Source organism: Drosophila novamexicana, unplaced genomic scaffold, assembly GCF_003285875.2.
Source record: "Drosophila novamexicana strain 15010-1031.04,08,12 unplaced genomic scaffold, DnovRS2.1 tig00000193-arrow-pilon, whole genome shotgun sequence".
Lineage (NCBI taxonomy): Eukaryota > Metazoa > Arthropoda > Insecta > Diptera > Drosophilidae > Drosophila > Drosophila novamexicana.
Genome location: NW_020824787.1, coordinates 9776839 through 9803047, shown reverse-complemented (window position 1 = coordinate 9803047; position 26209 = coordinate 9776839). Strand labels below are relative to the sequence as shown.

General features: G+C 42.6%; 3 protein-coding genes and 1 long non-coding RNA gene across 5 annotated transcripts; 2 read left to right on the top strand and 2 right to left on the bottom strand.

Moving 5' to 3' along the window:
- Positions 1–203: 203 nt before the first annotated feature.
- Positions 204–9403, top strand: LOC115758536 (disks large homolog 5). 2 transcript variants are annotated; one of them, XM_030699230.1, is made up of 10 exons: positions 204–448; positions 1732–1839; positions 1906–5892; positions 6028–6402; positions 6676–6930; positions 6992–7211; positions 7326–7564; positions 7625–7854; positions 7914–8130; positions 8540–9403. In XM_030699230.1, exons 2-10 carry the CDS (start codon positions 1785–1787, stop codon positions 8641–8643), a joined length of 5682 nt encoding a protein of 1893 aa, XP_030555090.1. In that variant the 5' UTR covers positions 204–448; positions 1732–1784; the 3' UTR covers positions 8644–9403. The 2 variants fall into 2 exon arrangements, with proteins under 2 accessions (XP_030555090.1, XP_030555089.1); XM_030699229.1 differs by having other exon boundaries at positions 204–477.
- A 395-nt stretch (positions 9404–9798) lies between these two features.
- On the bottom strand, positions 9799–13218 carry LOC115759355 (protein spaetzle 4). Its single transcript, XM_030700277.1, has 3 exons — positions 13177–13218; positions 10406–11634; positions 9799–10331 (listed from the first exon to the last, which is right to left on the bottom strand). Exons 1-3 carry the CDS (start codon positions 13216–13218, stop codon positions 9860–9862), a joined length of 1743 nt encoding a protein of 580 aa, XP_030556137.1. The 3' UTR covers positions 9799–9859.
- A 4402-nt stretch (positions 13219–17620) lies between these two features.
- Positions 17621–19923, top strand: LOC115759016 (conserved oligomeric Golgi complex subunit 8). Its single transcript, XM_030699828.1, has 5 exons — positions 17621–17735; positions 17802–18277; positions 18336–18549; positions 18600–18778; positions 18833–19923. Exons 1-5 carry the CDS (start codon positions 17663–17665, stop codon positions 19613–19615), a joined length of 1725 nt encoding a protein of 574 aa, XP_030555688.1. The 5' UTR covers positions 17621–17662; the 3' UTR covers positions 19616–19923.
- A 1749-nt stretch (positions 19924–21672) lies between these two features.
- Positions 21673–23700, bottom strand: LOC115758775. Its single transcript, XR_004017462.1, has 3 exons — positions 23397–23700; positions 21870–23075; positions 21673–21816 (listed from the first exon to the last, which is right to left on the bottom strand). It is a non-coding gene; the product is annotated as an uncharacterized LOC115758775 (long non-coding RNA).
- Between the last annotated feature and the right edge of the window lie 2509 nt (positions 23701–26209).

Below are 26209 nucleotides of genomic sequence, written 5' to 3'. Positions count from 1 at the left end.
ATTTTATATATTCATATTTGATTTACCATACTAAACCGATTATATTTTGTATAACCTTTTTTTCTGATTCCCCTGACCTATTTGAAACACGGCTGAAGTGTGTAGTATTTTTCAGATGCAGTATTTTGCTACGCTAACCGTAAATTAGTATTTCAGATTCGGAGGATACGGTCGCACTCTAACTTTCACAACGAAAATATTTTATTTTTATTTGTTATTTCTTTTCATTGAAATATAACTAGATAATTTAAAATAAAATAACAAGTTATATTACAAACGCAATGTCAGCATGTTAATAAATGAAAATTACGATGAAGGCAAAGTGCTAAGATTCGAGCTAACAAGCCATCCCATTGGCAGCCAAGATCCGATCTCCATCTAAAGTATGAAACGAACATACATAGAGTGAAAATAAAGAAGTGACGTTTGCACTGTCTAGACTTTGAAGGTTGTTTTTTTTGTTCGTTTTTGTGATTTGTAAGTTATTTCTTGGGATAATTTACACAACTAATGTGTGTATGCATTTAAAAAATGTTAACGCTGTGAAGTTTGACCTTTATGCTTTTTATATCCTGTTCAGTTGCTTGACTTAATCTACACATATATTAATTATTAATAATATAAAAAGTAAATGTCGTTGTTGCCAGTTGCGCATTCGCATCCTCAACGTCAGATGAAGCGCAGGGGCTGAAATTGGGGTGTAGTCGTTGCTTGCTCATTTCATTCATGTGTTGCGTTTGTGTCTGTGCGTATTCCAACATGTATGTGCATTAATACGAGTATACATACATGCATACATACATTGAGATATACACATACATCTTCTTTCTTTTCTTCAATAACGTTTACTCCAAATAGCATAATTTCTTGATGTTGGCCCAACTCCTGCTCTATCTATTTTTTTGTATTTTCTTTATACGTCAACTTTATTTTTGTTGATTGGAAATGCACGTACTGCGTTTAATTTACACTTTCTGCTTGGCTGACTCAATTAATTCTTTTAGTTTAGCTACTGTCGGTGCTCTATTACCTTTTGCTTACTTACAAGATACGCAGTTGCGCATTCAATTTGTGCAACAGCAGCAGCAAGCGTTAGTGAAGTCATTAGCCCCTCAAAAGCTAGACAAACTATGGCTAGTTTTAAGCTTTGCTGCTCTAGTCCCGTTTTCACTCCCTCTTCATATTTGTTTCGGTTTCTTTTTTTTTGTGCCATGAACAAACACATCGAAAGTGGTTAAAGAGAGTTCAACGGTTTTGTACAATTTTACGTCTCAGGCTTTTCCAAGTATATATACATGTTCTTGATCAACATCAACAGCAGAGTCGATCTAGTTATATTGTTCATACGTCCGTTTGTATAAACGCGTCGATCTTGGAGACTATAAGAGCTAGATACTTAAAATTTTGAACGTGGATTCTCCTATTATTGGAAAATATTCTTCTCTTTTCCTGATTCCTGATCGATTTCATGGTTTTGGCCATATATCGAAGTTTAAATGAGCTAGCCACACTACATTTTAAACGAAGCTTTTAATATTAAAGCTTAACATATATAAAATATTGATTAAAGTTGGGTTTGTAAATACACGTAGTTAAATGTATGTTTTCAAGCTCTGTCAGTGTCCGTATATTTTTAAAATATTTATATCACTTTTAGACCACCTATTCTTAGCTTTATGCAATTGTTAAATTGTGTGCAGAGTCTAACATTTGCAAAATCTTGTCTTTTAGCTAAACCATATATCTACTTATTGTATATTGAGTAAGGTGATTAAGATGTTGTGATGGCGAAAATGGCATCTGGTGACCTTTCGTTGACCAGCACGAGCAGTCAAGAGGGTGAGTAGTAAAGCTTAAGTCGGAGTCAATGCGACAGGGAGTATCTTAATCCTTTCATTGTTGCAGAAGAAAGTTCTGAATATGTGGGCTATGATAACACACTGCGACCGCCTTCCAACTCGAGTGGAAGCACAACAGCCGCTAATATGGCCAACAATAATGGACCTACCAAGGTTGTCAGCAGTGTAGGAGGCGTTGGGGGAGTTGGTGGCAATGTTAAGAAATACGAACTACTACAGTCACAGTATGAATCAGCGATGCTGGAGCTGAGCACGCTGCGGCACCAGCATTCGAGCTCGGAGCGGCGTTGTGATGAATTGGCCACGCAATTGAATCTTTATCAAGAGCACTACATGGCTGATCGCAATAAGTTTACGGACATTGTGGCTGAGAGTGCACGCCTAAAACACAAATTGATGTTGCTTGAGAGTCAGAACCAGAACAATGGAAATGCTTCAGCTCCACAACAGTCAACAACCAGTAGCAACGCCTTTTACTATAGTAAGTTGCAAACGCCATGCGATGGCAGCTGCAATAGCAGCGAGAAGTTGGCGGAAATGAAAAAGGAGCGCAATTTGATAGCTATGGAGCGGGAGAAATACAAGAAATCATACATTGAGCTGGAAAAGGAGCGCAACTTTTATCGCGAACGCGGCGATGAGAATCAAACTCTTAAAGTTCTACTGTCCAAGGAGACAAAGCATGTTGTTTCATTGACCGAAGAGCTAAACCAGCTTCTTTCCGAGAAAGACAACGTGCTGCAAGAGCATCAAAAGATGTCTGATGATCTGGCGCTAGCCAACAAGGAAATCGATCGTCTTAAAAAGGATGAGCTTGTATACAAGAACGAATTAAAGTCCTTGCAGTTAGCAAATGCAGAGCATAAGAAGCGTGATCTACTAAAGTCGCGGGAGAGCAGCTGGTCTAAGGAGTTCAATAATGATAAAGAGGAGTTGGAAAAGTTACGTAAGAGCCTTGACAAGGCTCAGTCTGAAGTTGAGCGCGCAATGCAGGATACCGAAGAGGCAAAACGTGTGCGCGACTGGGCAATCTCACAACGTGAGAAAATCGTACAGGAGCGTGACTCAGTAAAGACGCTCTGTGATAATTTGCGCAAGGAGCGCGACAAGGCGATATCCGATTTGTTAATGGCCATACGCGACAGTGAAAAAATTAAAAAGCAAAAAGATGAGGCACAAAAGAAAATTGATGCACTCAAGGAGCAGCTTGAGAGTCAAACGACAACAGCGATGCCTTTCGATAGCGCCTCACGCCGCAGCTTTCGCTTAAGCAGCTTTGAAAGCGGCGAAGATCTGCTGGAAATCGAATTGTGCAACTACCATGACTCAGATCTGGGCATAATACTAGACGATAGTAACAAGCGTCAGCTGGTTTGTGGTGTCACCAATAGTTCCTCTGCGTTTGGCAAGCTCAAAATTAACGATGTAATATGCAAGGTAAATAATTTGGAATGCCAGGGCGTATCGAAACGCATGGTTCTAGACGAAATACGCGCATGTGCACCACGATGTCTGCTGCTCGTAGCACGCACTCGTCACAGCAAAAGGCACTCGTACGCTGTGCAGCTTAAAACGAACGGTCGTGATTCTATCGGATTGCAGCTAGACATGGGCGTTTTTATAGCCAAAATAGAGCCCAACTCGCTGGCTTTCTACGAGCCGGAGCTGGATGTGGGGGACCGCGTGCTGAGTATAAACAATAAATCAATGGATTCGTTGCAGTCTATTGATGAGGTGATGCAGTTGCTTAACACTGACACTGTCAACATATTTGCTTTAAAGTATGTGCCGGAGCAACAGTCCGATACGCATTGTCGCATGACGAGCTCATCAGCGCAGACCGATAGCTCCATTGACTCCATGCAACAGTTAAATAGTAGCAGCGGTGTTGCTAGTGGTAGCAGCAGTGCCGCAAAGCATCCGTCCAAATTTGCAGACTTTCTCCGTAAACTGAAATTCAGTAAACCGGGTACTGCCGATGATAGCTTTGAGCAGGAGCACGATGTGGCCATTGCGGCTTTAGATTCAGTGCTCAGCGAAAATAGCTCAGAGAAGAGCAAAGAGAATCTCTTCAAACGCCACAAGCGCGGAAAAAAGGGCGAAAAAGAGGCGAAAAGCATGGGTACCTGGCCCCGCACCAACATCTCACACGATAATCCAACAGGCACTATTGTCCAACGAGGTGGTGAGAAAAAGCGCGCGCTTATGTCACTCTTTACTGCTGGGCCCATCAACGTGGATAAAGATGATGATGTCGTAGATCAGGTTGAGTCGAAGCCACAATTGCAGCTTCAGGAGCTTCCGCCGCCACCGTTGCCACCGCAGCTGTCCAAGCCGCGCAACGTTAATGGCGGTACAATCAAAACGCATCCCAATCGCAATTCTAACCCAGTTGGCAATGTGGTGGCATCCACACTCTTTCAGCCTGGCAACGTGGGCGTCACTTATCCGCGACATTCGCTATATGGAGGCGTGGTTACGTTGCCGGAGGACAAGCAGCAGATGCAGCGACCCGCACCGCTAATGGGCGCCAATGCACGCGTGAAGTTGCATGGACAGGAACGATCTACCCGTTTACACAATCCACATCGTTTTTCTCTGAATATACCACCCAGCGGAGGTGATTTTTATCAGCCCAAAACCAGCGGCCAGCAGGCACAGCAGCAGGTCGTGCCAGCAGTAGCAGCTGGTGAATTTCCATCCCGCAAGCAGCAAATGTTTGATATGTTTCAGCAGCCAGCGCCGCCGCTGCCATTGCCTAAAGTGAACGCCGTCTTTATGCCACTGCATCCTCCGCCGCGTGTTTCCGGCGGCAGCGGATCAGCTGGATCTAGTTCGGGCGGCCCAGTGGATATTATATCGCTTAAGTCACAAAACTCTATAGAGTCCATGCTGTCGGCAAAGAGTCCACCCATTAGTGAATGTAATGTGTATCGTAAACGTAATGTACCGCCAATGCCACCAAAACATGTTCCAAAATATCCCAGCGATAGCGAGAGCGTTGGGTCAGGCATCCTGGTCACAGGCGGGCACAATTATTTGCCGCCTCATCAGGCGCACATGACTACAGTCGGCAATCGGCACACACAACTCTTTCCCAGTTTTCCGCCCAGCAGTCATGGACTCCGTTACATGCGACGTTCCAGTCCTCTGACGTTACCCTCACCGCCACCGCCAAGTATGGCGACAACGCCGCAGGCCTCGCTACCGGCCCATCTAGAAAGTAATAGCAACAGCAGTACCATTGGCATACCATCTGAGCTGGAGTTTGCGCCAGGTCAGCACTCACAGCAGCTTCCACATTCGCATCAGCACATGCAGCACCCGGCATATATCGACTATAGCCAACAACAGACGCAGCACTATCCTTACAGCCTTGCTGGCGTGGCTGGGCCTGGGAATGGCATCATTTATGAAGGCGGCACCTTTCCGCGGAAGAAAGACAACCAACGTCTGCGTATTCCGTCGAATCCCAGCGTGGCCAGCAACAGACAGAATAGCAGCAGCTTGGTCAAGAACAGCTCTGGTTCCATTGACCATCACTATGGTGCAAGCAGCAATTCCGGTCACACCGCTTTGCCGGTCTCGGTGATGAGCTCTGCGCTCCACACAAACTACTCCGCGAATGTAAATAGCATAAATGGCGGCGGCGGCGGAGGAGGCAGCGGAAGAGGCTCGCCCATGCCGCAGGTGCATGTGGAGGTACTTAGTCATGGCGGGCCAAGTGGAAGTGGCAAGCGCAGCGTCAATGTTGCCACGGATTTTCTATGCCCTGGAGACCTTAGAAGAGTCACGATCGATAAGCGCGACAAGTCGCTCGGCATTACAATACAGTGCAACAACAATGGCGGCGGTATTTTTGTGTCCACAGTTGCCGACAAGAGTACCGCAATGCGTGCCGGTCTCCAGGTGGGCGATCAACTCTTGGAAGTCTGCGGCATCAATATGCGTGCAGCTACTAACGAAATAGCGGCAAATGTGCTGCGCCAGTGCGGCGATTCCTTTACAATGCTGGTGCAGTACAATCCAGAGAGTAAGTAGATATACCAATAGTATATGGTACAATGGGGGTTGCGTATAGTCAATTTTGTAGTTGTTTTTTTTTTATGGGGAAATATTGTGGCTTTTAACTTAAAGGAATCTTCTTTTCAACTAACTTTTCTTTCAGAGTTTCACTCAACTGATTACGAGGGCATACACAACCTGGAACCAGAATCTCCCCTTAATCATTCAGGCTCGCCAACCCCCCGAAATTCCCCGCGACCTCCGGCTCGCAGTGTACAAACAACGTTGCCAATGCAGCAGCCGCTGACTTTACTTCCGTCCACGGTATCTGTCACACGTGCGCCACTCTCTCATCAATCGATTAAGGATCAGAGCTTTACAGACAGCTTGGAAAATCAATCGGACATAAGCAGTAGCCAGGATATACCTTCATCGGCGGCCACAACGACCACTACAACCGCGTCGGCTACCTCAACCGTTTACGATGACGACACCAAGCTCACACTGCCCGCAGCTCCGCCATCGCTGGCTGCCGAGGGTAAGTTCCACGAACGGAATGTTAATAAAATTAAGTGGGTTCCACACGGGAAAGACTTAAGCTTACTTTAATCTAAGTCATAGATTTCTTATTGCCGAGGTGTAGTTTTTATAATTAGATATTTTTGAAATCTCTGAATAAGAAATCCGAAAAGGTCAACAGTTATTGAATACAACATGCTGTATATACTGAAACAGTGAACAACACACTAAATAAGTTATTCTTATACCATAAGTTATTTTCAACACATTTTTATTCTCAAATATTTTGCAGCTTTGCGTTTTGTAACTCTTCACATGGATAAGTCAAAGAATCTGGGTATCAAACTGTTTGGAGGTAATAAGGTGGGAATCTATGTGCACGACGTTGCGCCCGGCTCACCATCAGATCACGCTGGCATACGTAAGGGTGACCTCATACTGGAGTACAATGGCGTCGATTTAAGCGGAGTTACCGCCGAACAGGCTGCAAATGAGATCTCCAAGCTGACCGACACTGTAACTATGCTAGTGCAAAACAAATTACAAAGTGAGTGGCATTTATACTGGTAAATTATTTCGATTTTATTTTTGTGATCCTTTTTTTTAAGCTCTTAAGCAAATCAAGGATAAACCGGGTGATTCGTTCTATATACGCGTGGGGTTTGATCGCATTGGGGAATTAAATGAGGAGGACTTGCGTTTCGTCAAAGACGAGGTGCTTTACGTGGATAACACGGTGTTTAATGGCACGTTTGGACTGTGGCGCGCTTGGAAATTAGATGCAATGGGACATCGGAAGGAATGCGGCGTCATTCCAAGTCAAATGAAGTAGGTATTGTATTAGTACAACCTAGTTATAGACCGATGGTTGTCTAGGATGTATGTATTATGTTGTATTTATTTCATTTTCTCAAAAAAAATACTTTCACTCTTGTTTTGCAGGGTGGAAGAGGAGCTGCGTTCGGGCGAGGTAGTGGACTGTGATACAGGCACTGCGCGACGCGGCAGCACTTCAGCCCGCCGTTCATTTTTTCGCCGCAAGAAAAACCAGCGTAGCTCTTCACGCGATTCAACGGAGATAGCAAGTTTTAGCAATACACAGCTTAGTTTCTTTCCCGATTCGGGCATTCTAAACGATGATGGTGGGGTCTTGAGCTATCAGCGGGTGGAGCTTCTGGACTGTGAGTCAATATTGTTCAAATTGTTTGTTTACATAACCAATCGTATTTTTTTCCCCACAGCCCCAATACGTCGACCAGTACTAATCATTGGACCGCTGTCAGAGTGCTTGATAGATCGTTTAAAAATCGATTTTTCCAATTTGTTTAAGTTGTGCGAAGTAACGACCATGGACTGCTCACAGGAAGCCATGGAGGAGGGCCTCAAGGAGAATATATTCGTGGATTATCGTCGGCGTGGAAACAAATTCGAATGTACCACCGTAGAGGCCATTAGCAATGCGTGCAAGATTGTGAGTATCTAGTCAAATAACCATCCTTCAAGTTTTTGACACATTCTAATGTCATGCAGGATCGGCGGCACTGCATCCTAGATGTATCGATCTCAGCCGTGGAGCGTCTGCAGCGTTTGCAAATCTATCCGATTGTACTGTTGCTTCGATTTAAGTCGGCCAAGCAAATTCGCGATATACGCGACTTTGGCACCGACAAAATATCAGCTAAAGCAGCTAAGGAGATGTACGAGCGCGCACTAAAATTGGAGTTCGACTATAAGCAGTACATATCCGGTGAGTAATTGCTCTTGAACTTTGCCCTACTACACTGTGAACTTCTGCAATAACCTGATGTGCGTTTTTGGCTTGCTTTACTACACTCAAATTTATATTACACTTAACTGGGCTTACATATTAATGCCAACGATTTGGATATTGAAAGTTTACTGAAAACCCTTTAGTATCTGCAAGAAATCAAACTCAAGCTCAAAATATGCCAAATGAAGTCGAGGTAAATTCGAATTGCCTTTCAATATCCGTGTGGTAAGAGTGAAAGTGCCAAGATCTGTTTGATCAAACTGCATTTGGTTAGCAGAATTTTGTGAGCACAGTATTGAACACACTAGGTGATTGAAGAAGTTATTTTACTTTCTTTTTAAATATCTATAACTCAATGTTATTAACTTGTTTTGTATTTATATAGCCGTTATTCCTGGAGTCAGCATCAAGCATATGTGCACACAGATCAAGGATGCTGTTGATAAGGAGCAGGACAAACTTCTCTGGGTGCCTGTTACAAATGGCTAGCACAATCAAACTAATAAATGAGATGCGATGTTTTTTTTTAGATTCTATTAGTTTGCAGAAACTTCACAAGTATTTGTGTACAGTTATTATATTCAGTACGCGTAACGTATAGTCGTTATGCTAAACACAATTTGCACTTATTTTGTTTGGATATAGGGCGCAGTATCTAGTATGTTTGTTCCATGTCTGATTTAATTTATATAATATTTTAATACTGTGGGAAAGTAGTTGTTTGTCTGGTCGAGGATTTTCAAAATGTTCAAGTAATATTTCGAGTTTTGTTAAATCAAGCAATTCTGTTTTATTGCTTAAATTCTTAATCTGCATTTTAAATTAAATTTTGTTGCAGTAAAAATTTTGCATTCATATCAATTTGACTATTATAGTTTACTTGATTCAAATAGTTTTGGGGCAATATTTGAGTAATTCTTTAAATTACAAATACATTTAAAAAAGTGCCTTTTATAAAAAGAAAAGCGAAAGTATAAAATTAGTTATGATAATGCAGACTTAAAGTCTTTATTCTATGAACAAAGTGGATAATGACAACATGCTATTACTATTACGGTATTATTAAAAAAGTAAATGTAAAAACTGATACATAAAATGCCTTTAGCAATAAATAAATGCTACAAAATTTAAATAAATCTAACAGAAAGGTAAAATATGAACGTATTAAATACACTATAATCTATTTTATATAAAATATACTTACATACGTAAGAATGTTATTACGCGTATATATTTTTGCAATAAATATTTTTTCAAAATTGTTATTCTGTTTTTGTTTTTGTATTTTATTATTTACAGCTCAAAATATGTTTTTTTAAATAGTATGGCCACACGTCCGTCATGTAAAAATAACAAAAATTATCCAAAGAAGCAATACTATTAAACGCAGTGTCGTGTCACTGTCGTGTTTAGGAATGCTCTGTAAATGTTCGCTAGGAAAGACAATGTGTTGATCTATATGTACAATAACACAATGGCTTGCTTTACTTAATTATAGTTGATAGCCGTCGAATTATGCTAATCAACCGTTAAACTGTTTGAGAATATCAAGATAGAAGAAACTTAAAACGTTAAGTCTTATGGAAAACTTCTATCTTCATATTTTTTGGTTAGATTGGGGGTTTCACACTTAGTTTTCTGTACATTAGAGGGACTAGTCCAAAGCATTCTTCTGATAGGGTTGCAATTTTTCGAGTTTTCATAACTAACCCTCGAAGAAATCAAACTCATCGCGTGGCCGATACCATTGATCGGTAGCATGCTCGTAGATAGCCCGCTGCACCTCCGTCTCGGCCACCTCAATGGCATCTAGATACGACTGAGGCAACGACTGTGGTGCATTAAAGCTGTTCTCGGAGCGCGGACTGCGCGACGTTGCACGAAAGTCCAGTGGTATATTATAGCACTTGCATATACAGCTGGAGGGGAAGCGAAACCAGTCGGAGAAGATGCCGCGGCACTCGTTGTGAGGGTCGTAGGCCAGCAGACGATGGAGCCGGTACTGCTGCTCGCAACGACAGCCGTCGCGGCAGAACATCTGCTTGAACTCGTGTGTGCATTTCTCCCAGTGCACGTACTGCTCAAAGGGGTACAAGTTAAGCAGAGCCAGTACTTCGCCACGCGTGTTATTCGCCCAGAATGGGGCAACCACTTCGTCCTTCACAGGACAAGCATTGCTGCATAAGAGAGAAAGTTAATAAAGAGTGGCACCAGCCGTGTGTCGATGTAATCCTGAGTAACAGGCACTTACACTCCCCGCATATTACTGCTGACCGCCATCGGTTCCTGCTTCATGGCATCCTGGAAAAGCTGTCCTTCCCGCAATAGTCCAGATTTCGTAGAGCTAGTAGGCGCGGCTGTGCTGCTGGCTGTAAGCGGCTTCCGCTGTTTGTCAGAAGTAAACGCCGCGAGTGTAGGCGAGAAGAGCGAGGCAAAGCTGACGGGTGTTGTAGTTCCCAATATCGTCTTGGTCACATTTCTGCGTGGGACCAAGGCGGCCGTCGTGGTGCTGTTGTTGCTGAGCTTTGGTAGAGGTGCTATTGAAGTTGGCGTCGTGTTTGTTTGTGTTGCCTTATCGGATGCTGCTCCTGCAGACATTTTCGACGTGTCACTCTCGTTGGGACTTTGCTTGCGAATGGGTACCGCTGCGCTGAGCTGAGATGCAGCTGTTGTGCTTGTTGCAGGCGTCACCGGAACAGAAGCGATGCTCAGATTGCGTAGGCCCTCGTCTACTTCCTGCACAAGTTCCAGCTGTGGTTTGTCAATGGTATTTATTTTGTCATCTGCGCCGTCTATGGCCGTTCCTTGTGGGCGTTCTGCTGTACCTGTTGCTGCCGTAGTGTTCATCACATCGTAAACGCTGTTCGAGTCTAGACTTGGCTGCTCACCATCCGGATGTACAAATACAACTTCTGTCGGGGCACTCGATGTCTTCGAGTTGGAGGAACTAGGCGTGGGTGCAGTCGATAACGTTGGCGCTGCGGTTGTCGTTGGTGTAGTTGTTGTGCTGGCTGTGGATACTGGTCGAAAATGCGGCTCCATGAGCACGTCGTTGCTCTTGTAGTTGCCAAATTCATCCCGATTGCTCTCCCTGCCATGCAACATATACTTGGCGCCACGAGGCGTCTTGGAATAGCGCTGTGTTGCATCATCCATGCTGTCCATATCGGCCACCTCTTCGTTTTGAATCTCATCGCGTAGGATGGAAATGTGCCGTACGTCTCCATACATGCGCTTCATCAGGCCCTGATTCTCGTGCACAAACCGGCGTACGGCGTGCCAGGGATAAATAGATCCTGGCAGGTGGCAGAAGGGCTGCTTGGCCAGGTCGCATGGTATAGCCGCAAGCATCTGGGCCCGCCCACGCCTAGATATTTTACCGTTCGGGCTGCACGAATTGGCCGAGTCGAACCCGAAGCTGGAGGTACTATCAGACTGGGCGACTGTTGTTACGAGCAGAACCAAAAAAAAAAAATCCCACTACAATTGAAAACGAAGCAAAAACGTGATTAATACTAAAAGCGTGTTTATCGAATAGATAATAATCTATTGATGTCCATAGAAATTGCGAGCTGATCAACAGCAAGGAAAACTCCTATACGAATTTGAACTGAGAGTTATGCTTTCAAAAGTCATTTTGGTATATTGAGAAAACCTTAGTTTTTCAAATATCGTAAGCAATCTCATATAGCTGCAATATGAACAATCGGTATACAACTGATGAACTCTTCAGTCTTGTGTGCACTTAACTGACAAACGCGGCCGGCTCTCACTCGGGTAAACAATACGTTGACGACGTGACGAGGCAAAACCCAAAAGCGGGAAGGCCCAAACGAGCTTCCGCCCCTCTCTCGTATCTTCACGCTATATCTCATCAAATTTTACTTTCACGCAGTGCCAACTGCACAAGTCATATAGTTGATCGATGTGCATTTACATGCGGAGAGCTATAGAGAATGGTCGCAATTACCTTGATTTATAGTGGGACTAGGCTCTCTAGCGCTGAGTGGCTAACGGCGAGCGTTAGAAAAGTGAAGTGGAGAGAGCAATTATAAAAGAGAGAGGTTAGCCGAGTAAAAGTAAATTGCGGCATGGTAAGCCTTTTCGTCAACTGATTGTATGGTCCCTTTCAACTTTCCCTTTCTGTTGCACAATCGACGGAACAGGAGCACATGCTAAACAGCTCAAATCCGAATTTTGTACTGTTGTACTGTTGCGCTTTTCCCGTCTCTTTTAAAACAGGTTTGCTTTTTGGAACTCAAAATCCATATCCATTTAGTTATCACATTAGCTCGCATGAGATTTTCAAAGTTTGAATGAATCACCACTATTGCGTGCTCTCCACAGAATTGAAAAGAAAGTGCTCTGCTCCCACAAATATATATGGCTGTCCGTCCGTCCGTCTGTCCGTCCGTCCAAGAAACTAACTTGCTTTCGGCGGCTGGTTAAGTAATGCTGTGTGTCCCATTGTGGATCTTTGTATGTGAAATTTTGTGACTTCATCGCATATTTAACTTATTGACTTATGCAAGAAATTCGCAAATAATTATATGTAACTCTCTTTAGATAAATATTCGTTCAATTATTAGAAGCATTCAGTGTGATTTGCCAGCTAGTAAAAGTGAATCTCAAATTTGAGGACGAGACCATAAAAATGTCTTGAGAAACAAACCTGCTTTGAAACTAATTTTGTGTACGGAATCGAATTAGGTCAGAGCACACAATCTGAAATGGAAAGCAAAAATGCTTTCGCTGCATTTAAGGCGATTTGTATGAGAACATATTTACCTACGTTCATATATGTATGTGCAGATGATACATTTATCAAGACGATTAAATAGAATATCATGCAACGACAAGCGCGAGTGACGGGAACGAGTCATATTTCTTGGTAGCCTGTTAGGCATAGAAAAAAAAAAAACGCCAAATGAAAATTGGAGCAACAGTCACGCCAGGCGGCTGTCAGCATGCTCCTCTAACAAATCAATATGTCCAATCCGCCAATCCGCCAAACCGACAAACCGACAATCCGCCAATCCGCCACGAGAGCGCTAAACGGGCCATTAAGTCAACTGGCATTGAGGAAGACATTTGTCAGTCCATGTCGCGACGATGCTGTTAGATCGCAGCGCTTTAATGTGTCAGTGCGATTAGGATTGAGACTTTCTAAGAAGACTCCACCAAAAGCAGCCTCTGCCCACCAGCCCACCAGGTGCCCGCTGACCGCCAACAGCCCGGCCAGCTGACAAGAAGTTAGAAGACGATTGCCGTTTATGTCTTCATTTCCTAAATACTCGCACAGTGCAGTCGACAGTTGCCCGCAGACAGATCTGCCCAGGTCCCGCTGCGTATACTGCAGAATGAATTATTTATCAATTCAGAAGCCTACTACAACTACTGACTACTGCAAATGAAGTTGATGTTACATTTAACCAAATTTGGTTTCGGTTATTGCCGTTTCTGTGCCTGCTAATTGCCATTGCCAGAGACCAACGGCTGGCAGCATCAGGCGCTGGTGAAACTTACTCGAAGCTTAGAAAAAGAAAGGCCCAGGCGAAGAACTTCAATGCAGCCTCATGCAAATATGTTAGCCATATTTCATTTGTGTGTGTGATAATAAATATTGTTGCTAATTGTTAATGTGTTTTCACTTATCTAGCTCGCCGGAAAAGAAGCCCAAATCCACACACAGCTGGTATTCTAATTTGGCAACAAAGTATACCACTTTTTTCCGACACATTTAAATTCATACGACGTCCCAAGAGTCAAATGGCGTCAAATTAAGAAATCGCTGCAAGCCAACAACGTTCGAAGAAAGTGAAATTTTATTTTTTTTTGTATTTATATATCTCGCAACCGGTAATACAACAACACCAGCCGCAGAATAGGTTTTCGTCATGCTGGTTCGATACTCCAGTAATGAAGACATAATTCATTAAAATATATATGTATTTGTACATACATATAAAAACACGCTAACTATTTTAGTTGTAGGTGAAATTTGGCTTTGAATGAATTTGCTTCATCCGTCTCTTAAGTTCCAAAATGGAATATATAACGACCTGTAGGAGCTAAACAAACGCTTATCGATAAGAAAAGTCCTGACACATAGGTAAATTCTAAAATATCCGATTCGACTGATATCAATATATATTTTGAACGGACCTAAATCTTAGGTCCGCCCAAGGCCCAACAAATTAACACATATTATGTGAGGCTGGGCCAGTTGACACGCTTGTGGTAATTTACCGTTATTAGTTTTGTTACTTGCAATCCTCTATCCATTTTAGCAAGATCCATTGTTTACTTTCACTTTGTTTGGCACTCGCACACAATCAATGCCAAAAGTGGCTTACATAAATTTCATAAAGGGATTTTGCACTGTTTCACTTGTTTTGTTTTGTTTCGTTTTTTTTTGGGCCGTAGCCTGATGGGTTACCGATTTGGCTCTATCGCCAGCGTGGGTCACAGGTTATTAGCCAGCGTGTTTTGGATATAGGTTTTGTTTTGGCTTGAGATTTGTGTTTACATAACTGCAGCTCGTAATATTCATAATAATTAATAAAGTAATTTTCATTTATGCACACTGTGTATACGCAAATAGAGTTGATTTCTGCAGTTCTGCTCAGCTGTCTGTCTCGGTAGATCAACAGGCGCACATAAACCAGAAGAGCGTTCCCAACGGCGAGGCCCAAAATGAAATCACGTTTACACGCTTCGCACTCACGTTTGCAACTGCGTCGAGCGCTGCGGCGCACAAGAGCCACCGCACGCGGAGTCGGCAAATAGCGACAGCAGCGTCGACAGCGCCGACCCCACTGCGCGCCCGTAAAATCGGAACCCAACTTAAGACAGAGCCAGAAAGACTGCCAAGCCGCGACGCAAGCGAAAACGCTTTCTATACCCTACACGTATTAACAAAACTGGGTATGGGTACAGCCATGTTTGTAATTGATGTAACAAATAACAGCAAAACGATCAAATCGAATTGAGGCGTTATTAAAGGTGTTATTATCAATAGCGTTAACGTGATTAGCGTGTTAGCTAACCAAAACAAATAACGCAAAAGGCACCCAACAAATACATACAGATTTTCTTTGTCAGTTCATATGGTGCCGGGCTAATTTACAGGGTATCGATGAGCAAGCATTGTCGGCTGGAGCAATCTTGTTATTTTTACGGCTCTGCATGGTTTTTTGCGATGGCAGGAAAACTTTTTCTTATTTATTATTCGAAACGTTAGCGTCGGACGGGCGCAGCAAAACACAAACATTGAAAAACAAGCGAGCGCCGCAGCAGCAGCAGCGCCAAAAACACAATAACAACAAACCACAGGCACAAAAAGAGCCACACGCAACGGCAGCGACACGACGAGAGAGCAAAGCGCAAGCCCGAAGATGAAGATGGTACCCGAGACGAACCGAAGGCACGACTTTGCTGCTGCTGCCGCTGCTTTTGCCGTTGTTGTTTTTGATTGTCGGTGCTGCTGGTGGGCAGCGGGAGCTTTGCCGAGCAGCGAAGACGATGACGCTGCTTAGTAGGTCAGTAGTGGCCTTTAACTTTGTTGTTGCTGCTGCTGCTGCTTCTGCTGCTGCTGCTGCTGCTTCTGCTGCTGCTGCTGGCGCTGGCGCTGTTGCTGATGTTTTTGTTGTTATATTTTGTTGCGTTGCATGTTTGTAACTATTCATTTAAACATAAACTGCGAAAACTTGAGTCTGGACGTGTGTAGTTGCCAGACGCAAGTTACGCAGCCTCATGGTTATACAGCTGTTTTTTAAAAACTGCTCCCACTGTACATATCGATAGATGTTAGGAAGTTCTAAAATATATTTATTTGAAATCGCACAGTTGCGAGCATCTCAGCGTTAAAAGCATAATACCATAATGTACTAGTTATTACGGACAAAAACCCTAACAATTGACTCTATGGTCTACAAGATTACAAGCTTCCGGGCGAAATTGTTCAAACCCAGCTTTATCTATCTATCTATCTATATAGCTTTTGCTATATATGTGCATATACATACGGATATAGGCAGCATTTCAGCTTATTTTTATACAGAAGAAAACATACATATGTACAAATAATATAAATGTGCACTTACCCAAATAATTTATTGGTGGGAGACGGGCAGACTTTTATATATTTACACATCCACTAAAAGAACAAAAGATATGGAGATCAGATTAGAGTAAGGCTTTTAGAAAATAAAAGAAACAAAATGACTGAAAGAAAGAGAGAGAGAGAGAGAGAGAGAAAGGGGGAGAGAGGACAAATTGCAAGAGTAATTCAGAGCGAGCGTATGAGCAGAAAAAAAGTTAAGCTTTTTTTTATAACTAAAAATATGTTAATAAGCTCTCTAGTCTTATAAATGTAATGCTACCTTCCAGATATGGTGACTATATCGATCTAATAATACATTAATTACGAGTTCCGAAGCAAAAACTGCATATAAAATCATTTAAATTGTGATAGTAATAGTCTACTGTAATTGTCTACTATTACTAAAGGGTATCTTACTGTAGATATGTTATTGATAATTTCATGTTTGGCCCTTGGCTTCAAGCATTACGTTTTCACATTTACTTCGCGTGCCTTTGGTGTGTTTATGAGAATGTATGTGTGTACCCACACTCTACAGTACTTGCGGTAAAATGAAAGTGCAGTTATAATCTCAATGTATAATAACGAAAATGAAAAGAAGAGTTTCTATGTTTGATATTTCTGCAAGCAACGGTCCCTTGCCAACTAATATTATAAAAATAAATCAAGAGTTACACATGCAGTTGTAAAATATACAATTTCTCATTCACAACAACTGAACAGATGGTTATAATTTACAATTACAATTCTCTATGGACGCCGACGACGCCAATATGTCTGAGCCAAGCAGATTCTGGTTCTGGGCGAGATGAAAGTTTGCGACTGGCTGGTTTGCTCTCATGCAACTGCAACTCAGTTCATTAGCATCATCTTTACGAATACTGTGAAGCAAGTAGTGCGTACGCGTACTTACGAGTAGTTGTGTAGACTGACTAACATAGAGATTATATGTTTTAAATTTTAACAAATAGACAAATAAATGTTCTACTTTCACCAGATAGTGAAGCGATCGGAGCAGACGCACGAAGAACCACAAAGAGAAATTTGTGAAGCACAGATGCAAGACGAATTGTCAATGCAGATGGAAGCTTACAGCTGATACAATACCTGATAATTTTTTTTTTAAAGAATAAGTATGTTGATAAATTAGCTTCTATTTGTTGCCAGTTTTTTATCTTGAAATCATTGTTATGACTTCAAATTGTTGTTATATTATAGCAGAAAACATTTGTGAGGCTGAAGCAAACCGAAGTTATATATCTGTCAGCTTTTGTTGCGTGATGGGAGTTTGTATCGATAGTTTGCATTTACTCTTGTTTAGCTTGCAATTGCAATATATCGAAATATCGATATTATATTGTACATTAGTAAAAAATTAAGGAAATCAAAACAATTTAAGTTGCAATGGAATTTGCCGAAAACATGGATTTAGAAAATGACCGAGTGCTGAAATTGATATTTCCTAATGGTGTTCCAGGTTATTATAATCACCGTAAAGTACATTACCCCAGGGTACTACTTCATTATTGTTTTTTAACTCTAGAAAATCTGCGTGGCAATCCAGAGCTAGATAATTATTTGGTCAAATTGGGTACTTGCAAAGTGGAGCAACTGAAGAAAGAGCAAACAAGGCTAGCTGATGAGACGAAGCGTATATTGGAGCAAACACAAGAACTAGCCATAACCAATTACAAAACCTTTATCACGACGGCGGAGAACTCCCGTTCGATATTTCACGAATTTCAGAAGGCCGAGGAGCAGGTGGACACACTTATAGACAAACTGCCCACGTTCAGTGCTAAGTGTCAGGAGTTTCTCAAAAAATCGGAGGAACTCACCGAGCAGCGTCGTCTGAATAGTACAACCCTTCACAAGAATGCTCAGCTGCTGGAGATACTCGAGCTGCCGCAGCTGATGGAGCGCTGCATACGCGAAGGACGCTACGAGGAAGCGCTTGAGCTGGCCAGCTACGTGCAGCGGCTGGGCCAGCACCAAGGACAAACAATACCCGTGGTGAATGTATGTGACATTTTCCACTCTCTCTTATCTGCCTCATGCAATAACATTTTTAATGCAGAGTATTGTGCGTTCCGTGGAGGCCTTATGGCATACCATGCTCGTGCAGCTGGTGGCACAGATGCGCATGGATCTGCAGCTACCCAAGTGCTTGCAAATCGTCGGTTATTTGCGGCGCATGCAGGCCTTTGGCGACAACGAGTTAAAATTGAAGTTTTTACAAGCGCGTGACGCTTGGTTGACATCGTGCCTGGACGCCATCCCAAAAACAGACGGTACTCTAACTGGGCTGTTGAAAACATATTCAAAAATGATTACCTTATAGCTCAGCAGCATCTAACGAAGACTATAGAAATAACGCGTATCAATCTGTTCAATATAATTACACAATACCGCGCTATCTTTCCGGAGGGAGAACAGGCAAGCAAGTCGGCCGGATTGAAGCAGCTACAAGGTGTCAGCTGCAACGGACTTCGCCTTTTTGAAGCCTGGCTGCATAATAAGGTAAGATGCTCAAATGCTTAAAGCTTAGCTCATTTAACTTTTATGTGTTCGCAGATTGACGCCTTTCTGCTGACACTCGAGGAAGACTTGCAACGCGGCATTTATTCAATTGAAACTGTGCTCGGTCAGTGTATGTATTTTGGACTATCCTTCAGTCGCATCGGTGCCGACTTTCGCGCATTGATTGCGCCCATTTTTGTACGCGTTGTGCGCAAGAAGTTCGAGTCCAGCATTATTAAAGTTAATGAAAACTTTGATCGGGAGTTGGAAAAGTTTACGCTTATTAACAAGGTGAGCCTGCACACACGCAAGCAGCTTGACACAACAGCTCTTTCCGGGAGTGAGCCGGACATGGAGTCGTATGCACCGCCAGAGACGTTGCTTGACTTTTATCCACTTGCCGTGCTCTGCAATGGTTATTTGAACGCGCTGAATGAGCTGCGCCTCTGTGCGCCCTTTGCTGTGGCTACAGATGTAACCAGTTGCTTGCAAAGGTCACTAGAGCTGGTAGCAAAACAAGTGCTCGCCTTCTATCGCCAAGAACAGCAAGCGTTTACCCGCAATGAACGCGAAACATTCGTTAAACTGTGCTCCTGTTTTGCCTACGACCTGGTGCCCTATGTGCAGCGCTGTATTCACGGCGTGTTCCCGCCTCAGTCCATAACCGTGCACCTCGGTATAAGCCTGCTTCAGCTGGAGCAACACCAAATAACCTTCTTGATGCAGGCTCAGATACTGGAACCGTTAAAGCATCTGCTGCCTACAAAAGTGCTAATCCATTCATCGCCCCAGTCAACAGCGGAGCTTAGTAATGTGTCTATTGCAACTGAGGGTTAAACATTTCCAATCCCAATCAATATCATTAAATTTAATATAATGAATACCTTTTGTGTTAGATCAAAAAACCAAACAATTAGGAAGTTGAATTAGGACTGGTTACATTAGCTATGTATCTTATGCCCTTTTTCTAATAAATAATGTTTGGTTTTAACTTGGCTATCGCACAATTAGGTCAACGCCTAATTTATAGTATGATTAACAAGAGTAATATTTTGGTACTCTGAAAGTGGCTTTCTGGTGCCGATCATCCTATAACATTTAATGATAATATAAAAAAGCCTGCATATTATATTAAAATTTAAAAAAATGCAAGGGAAATTTCAAAAGTTTTTGCAATAAACATCTGTATGAAAATATAAGTTTACAAGCGACTAAACTCGCAATTGGGCACAAACACATCGTGTGAGCTGGAACGGGATGCAGTCTTTGTTCGAACATGTAGAGCCCACGAGAGTGCAATAATATTTTTACGCCACTGCGCGAACAATCAAAAAGCGACCCTCTACCAATTGTGCAGCCAAAGCCAAAATGGGGTGTGCGTAGGTGGTGCGCGAAGCCTAGCAGCTAAAGCGCCGACATGGCAGGTCAGATTGAGTGCGGTTAGAGTGAGAGTGGGCGATGGTCGGCCGGTAACGTTTATAAGCAATTTCGCATACAATGACTAAATTTGGAGAAAGCCGTGCGCGTATTTTTCTTTGTTGCTGCTCTCGGCCGAATTCGAATGCACTGTGCTGAAAATTGGAAAACATGGCAACTGAATACAAGGACACGGACACGGACGCGGATGTGGATGTGGACATGAGCGCGACTGCGGCTTATCGTTCGTTGAACGTCAGAGGCCGGACGCTTTGACGACCACGGCCTTTGTGGGTGCGGACGTTTCTGTATTTTTAAGTCCACCACTAAATACAAACGAAAGCACTCAAGCACAAGTTGGTCACGATTTGGAGCTAACCGCTACCCTGGCAACGGTTAACAGACAACAGTGCCACCTTTTGGTGGAAAAACAAAAGCGGCCTACTACCGAATGGAAGTTGGGATTTTGATTGCGAATCGAAATAGATTTTGTGGTATTTGCAAAGCAGTGCGGAGCTGGCAGCGAAGTCTGTGTCTGTCTGTGTACGTGTCGGTGTGTGCTCATTTGTTACTTTGCCGCACCATGGACAACATTGCGTATACGCGTTTCGTTCGTTTATTGATTGATTGAATTGGAGGCAGGGTGGGGCCTTTTACACGCTTTTTGGCTTCGTTTTAAAAACTGTTCGTTTATTTTGCAATTTGTATTGCCGCATCTCGTAGTTGTCTCCTATACAGACTTGTTTTATCCTATTCAACGGCAAATAGTTTATTTCTGGCCAAAAAACGGCAGCTAAAAGTTGTACTTTTTGTGCTTCATACGAAGTAGATATGATGTAGAATATTGTATGCATTGCAGGAAATATTGAATTCATATGCCTATCCATGATTTACTAATTTACCCTTTTTATACCCTTGCAGAGGGTATTATAATTTTGTCGTTAAATGTGTAACGCGTAGAAAGAGACATCTACGACCCCATAAAGTATATATATTCTTGATCAGCACCAATTACAGAGTCGATCTAGCCATGTCCGTCTATCTGTCTGTCCGTCTGTCAGTCCGTCCGTCCGTATGTATGAACGCAAGGATCTCAGAACCTATAAGAGCTAGAGACTTGAAATTTTAGATGTAGGTACTCCTAGTTCCCGCGCAGATCGAGTTTGTTTCCGATAATCAATAACTTCCTCCGTTTCCAAGCAATCGATAAAAATCAATATTGATATCCTTTTTTTTGGGCAATTTTGGTAAATAATAAGAACTAGAGTCACCAAACTTGACATATAGCTTCTAAAATAGAATATATATATGCATTTGATGTTGGAAGAAGACGGTTCAGGGTATCCCCTAGTCGGGAGCTCCCGACTAGAAGCTCTTACTTGTTTTAATTTAACCCAGACCCAGATGTGCGCCTGCATAGAGAAAAATGTAACATGCTGTAAATTAAATTATTTACTGAAGATCTCATAATGCATCCATTTTGATCAGAGGTTGGGAAACTGAGCCAAAATGGTGTCTCAAAAATAAATTCAATTTACTGCTAAGCGACCACGAGTGCGCAGAAAGCCACTTCTGGGCTTTGCAAGGTGTTTTCATTTTAAGCCGATTGATTCATTTCAAAGCTGCGAAGATTCAATTTGGCTACATTTACTTATTCAGTATGCAAAATTATTACCGCAACACATTGAATCCAGCCAGCAATGACGACTTTTGGAGCTGCTCAACGAGTTGGAAAACACCCAGGGAGTTCTATTTGAATAGGTGTGGGTCGAGTTGGTTTGGGCCACGCTGCGTATGTAAATTCGCATACAAATCACTTGCGTGCTCGCCAAACGCCCTTGGGGGAATGCTTTAGTTATCCTTTAGCGATTTTTCAAATAAACACGAAACACACTTTTCTTTACATTGCCAGCGGCAAAAAAAGTTGACGCGCGCGTCTTGTCAAGTGAGCCCAAGTATCTGATTTCGTCAAACTCGTTCGGTTTTCCCAAGCTGTCTAGGGAGATTGAAAAAATTCAGTTTTTTCTTGTGTCTAACTGATTTCGGTTCATTGTCAATGTCATTTTGTGCTGAAGACATTACGACAATGCCGCTGCGCGCCTTTAGGACAGTCAGGCTAACATATGAGAGCCACTTTTTGTTATGGCCCGGCTAATGTGCTGTAGTCCTCATGCTGCGGGCTAATTGTACATGAATTCGCAAGATTTGGCCAAACAATTTTGCAAGATTTTGCCTGATTAGCTTCGAAAAAGCGTTTTCCACACATCTGCACTCTGCGGCCCATCGTGACTTAATTAGCGACTTTTGTGTCAGGTGTGCGCTTCATCTTTTAACAAGAATGAGCACATCAAAGGAGCCGCAATCAATATTCAAGTGAAACGCTCGGGAAAGCATGTCATTTTAATAATGCTAGCCTGCACCCTGCTCTCTCATCTGGTGCAATTGCTTTCCTCATCCCGTTGTCACCGCCAAATGGGGCGAGGCAAAAATGTCACGTTGCAACAAAGTTGAGAAAAAATTTATTCGCCATCATATTCCCCGCACCCGATTGATCCCCTTTTATTCCATGAAAGCAGCACAATTTTTTGCACGTTCATTTGACAGCAGCTTTTTCCATTTTTCTGCATACCCTGCATACATTCAAATTGTCTAAAGGATATGGTAAAGCTCTGCAACGGTGACAATTAAATGGAGACATGTGCCATAAAGTGTTATATATATCAACAGGCGATTCGATCTCATTAGACAACTCCGGATATCGCATGATCACGGACTTTTTTTTTTTGGATATGTTAAAGTTGCTTAGATATCTTGGTACTGGGTATATTCCAATCAAACACTTGACTAAAGCATTCTTACATTTTTTCTTCCCTTTTTTCCCCTGTGATATTTTTATATTCTCAATTTTTATGTTCTACATAAGTGTGTGGCAATGTGTGTGTATGTATGTATGTATGTATATTATATTATATTATTGCGACGCGAACCAATAACCATCGACCGGGCAGCGTGAACTCAGCTTGCCATTGGCTTGTCCTCATCCTCATTCAGTGGCATGGGCTTAAGCCCAGACTCTAAGCTCCATCTCCGTCTCAGCCTTTTCATCCAGCTTCTCGGTGCGCGTGTGTGTGAGTGTATATAGATGTGAGTTAGTGTAGGGTAGGGAGTGTGAATGTGTGTGGTAGTAAGTACAATAACTGACCGTTTGCTGCTGCCTCCGTCGCTGACCCGATTCACCTGTCCGCCGTGTTATGCTACGAATTTTGCCCGGTTATTTCTCCTTCGCCGCTGCCATCTCCTTTGTCTCGTTTGTATTGTTGTCATGATAGTAAAGGTGCCAGCAAGTCGAGCAACAACTTAGATAAAACCTAACCCCGAATACTCCCGCACTGCCCTGTTGAGGTCATCCCGAGCGTAGCCATTTTTTTACGATTCGCTTGGGTTTCGTTCAGGCCAAGCAATATAATTTATTGAAGTTCTAGCATTTTTCAAAATGAAATTTTTTGTAACGATGATTGAACAACGTATGTACGTGGGTTTCCTGTCCAGCTGCGGCTGTATCTGTATCTGTAGCTGTACATGTATCTCAAACTACGGTTTTAGTTGTATCTGAGAGCGTCGTGGCCATTGTTACGAGTACGGGTTGCGCACGTTTGGCCTGTCCATTGAACGCCATATTATTGGTCGATTGAAAAGTAAAACATTTTTTATTATCCGCACGTGTCCAGCATCTCCGTAGCCCAGAACCCAGTCGCATACTTGCACAATGCGCCGTTATATGACTACAAAAAGACTATATTCATTGTAAGATACATAGGAGTGGGTGGATTGGGTGGCTCGGTCGGTGGGTTGGGTGGGTTAGTTGGGTCGCTTGACCACCTACCTGTCATTGCCATAAAAGTTGGGACTTAACTACCCTTAGGTGTGGTCTGCTCCAGCCTTATGCAAGGTGAGCTCATGGCTTTTATGAAGCCCACAACGAGGCGGCGACTCACTTTGTGTGCTCCTTCATATTTGATAAGCAGGGTTTCCTTCTTCCTTCGTCTGTTTTTTTTCCATTTCCTTTTACTGCTGCACGCCATCAATATCTTTCTGCCTCTCTTTATCTTTTTTGCTCTCTGTCTTTCTCTTCCTTTCTTTTGGTTATAAAAATATTTCATTCAATTTTTTATTCGTGCCGACGTTCGGTGGCTCTCGCTCTGTTCCACGTAAATCTTTCGGTTCGGGGGCTATCTTCCCTTTTTGCTGATTTTCTGTTTCGCTTACGCTCGGTTTGTATGTCCAGCGATTTATTTGCCCAGCCAGCGGACCACATGGTTTCTCATTTTTTTTTCTTGATTTTTATACATATTTTTTTTTATTTCAGCGGCCACAGGTCGGCGACGCCATTGCCATCACCGTCGTCATCGTTTTCTTCGTATTCTTCGTTTTCGTCCGTTGCCGTGCTCGTCGGCTTTGGCTTCATAATTTCCCGCCGTGTTTGCTGTTGCCTTCTCGCTCGGCGAGACTGACTCGTGGATTGGGAACTGCTGGATAGCACACTTATTGTGCGGCATCTGATGCTCCGTCTCAAGTCCTAGTGCCAACCCATAGTTGGGCATGGGTCAAGTCAAACCGAAGTTAATTTCGTTTCTCTTTGCTCCCCACCTGCTGGTTATGTGTTTGTTTGCACTTTTATAACAATGTTAGCGGATTGGGTGGTGTCACCGCCGAGCCAGCGACCAAATGGATTTCAGATACTATTTCGGATGGGGCGTTGAGTCTGCGGTTGCTTCTTAAATATGATGTCATACTCTATACAGTTTGTTGCTATGACTATGCATTAAATATTTGCAGCATATATTCTTTTCTTACATATTCAAGTGCTGCCTAGCTAGAAAGTTAGATACATGCGTATGCCAAACCTCCACTTCGTAATTTAAAAACAAGTAAGAGGTTCTAGTCGGGAGCTCCCGACTAGGGGATACCCTGAACCCTCTTCTTCCAACATATATATATATATATATATATATATATATATATTCTATTTTAGAAGCTATATGTCAAGTTTGGTGACTAGTTTTTATTATTTACCAAAATTGCCCAAAAAACAGGATATCGATATCGATTGCTTGGAAACTGAGTAATTTCAAGTCTCTAGCTCTTATAGGTTCTGAGATCCTTGCGTTCATACATACGGACGGACGGACGGACGGACGTACGGACGGACGGACGGACAGACGGACATGGCAAGATCGACTCAGCTATTTATGCGGATCAAGAATATATATAAGCCAAATTTCGTGAAAATCGGATGAGATTTGGCCGAGATATGGGGGTGGTAAATTTTGACCCATGTCTATATACGAATCTTGGGGTAAGATTTGGACATGAATTTCGACCAAAAAATCGGTGTCGAGATTTGAATGCCAGATTCATCTAGAGGAAAACCATGAAGAAAAATCCAAACTTCGTGAAAATCGGATGAGATTTGGCCGAGATATGAGGGTGGTAATTTTTGACCCATGTCTATATACGAATCTTGGGGTAAGATTTGGACATGAATTTCGACCAAAAAATCGGTGTCGAGATTTGAATGCCAGATTCATCTAGAGAGAAAACCTTGAAGAAAAATCCAAACTTCGTGAAAATCGGATGATATTTGGCCGAGATATGGGGGTGGTAAATTTTGACCCATGTCTATATACGAATCTTGGGGTAAGATTTGGACATGAATTTCGACCAAAAAATCGGGGTTCAGATTTGAATGCCAGATTCATCTAGAGGGAAAACCATGAAGAAAAATCCAAACTTCGTGAAAATCGGATGAGATTTGGCCGAGATATGAGGGTGGTAATTTTTGACCCATGTCTATATACGAATCTTGGGGTAAGATTTGGACATGAATTTCGACCAAAAAATCGGTGTTCAGATATGAATGCCAGATTCATCTAGAGGGCAAACCATGAAGAAAAATCCAAACTTCGTGAAAATCGGATGAGATTTGGCTGAGATATGGGGGTGGTAAATTTTGAC

Excerpts from the sequence above, each read along its gene's own strand:
- LOC115758536 (XM_030699230.1), top strand. The coding sequence starts at position 1,785 with ATGGCGAAAATGGCATCTGGTGACCTTTCGTTGACCAGCACGAGCAGT. Across the intron at positions 7,212-7,325 it reads GTCATTCCAAGTCAAATGAA|GGTGGAAGAGGAGCTGCGTT; the intron begins GTAGGTATTGTA and ends CTTGTTTTGCAG. Across the intron at positions 8,131-8,539 it reads CTATAAGCAGTACATATCCG|CCGTTATTCCTGGAGTCAGC; the intron begins GTGAGTAATTGC and ends GTATTTATATAG.
- LOC115759355 (XM_030700277.1), bottom strand. The coding sequence starts at position 13,218 with ATGGCCCGTTTAGCGCTCTCGTGGCGGATTGGCGGATTGTCG. Across the intron at positions 11,635-13,176 it reads GGCGGATTGGCGGATTGTCG|TGGGATTTTTTTTTTTTGGT; the intron begins GTTTGTCGGTTT and ends TTTCAATTGTAG. Across the intron at positions 10,332-10,405 it reads AGCAGTAATATGCGGGGAGT|CAATGCTTGTCCTGTGAAGG; the intron begins GTAAGTGCCTGT and ends TCTCTTATGCAG.
- LOC115759016 (XM_030699828.1), top strand. The coding sequence starts at position 17,663 with ATGGAATTTGCCGAAAACATGGATTTAGAAAATGACCGAGTGCTGAAA. Across the intron at positions 18,278-18,335 it reads AAACAATACCCGTGGTGAAT|AGTATTGTGCGTTCCGTGGA; the intron begins GTATGTGACATT and ends TTTTTAATGCAG. Across the intron at positions 18,779-18,832 it reads AAGCCTGGCTGCATAATAAG|ATTGACGCCTTTCTGCTGAC; the intron begins GTAAGATGCTCA and ends ATGTGTTCGCAG.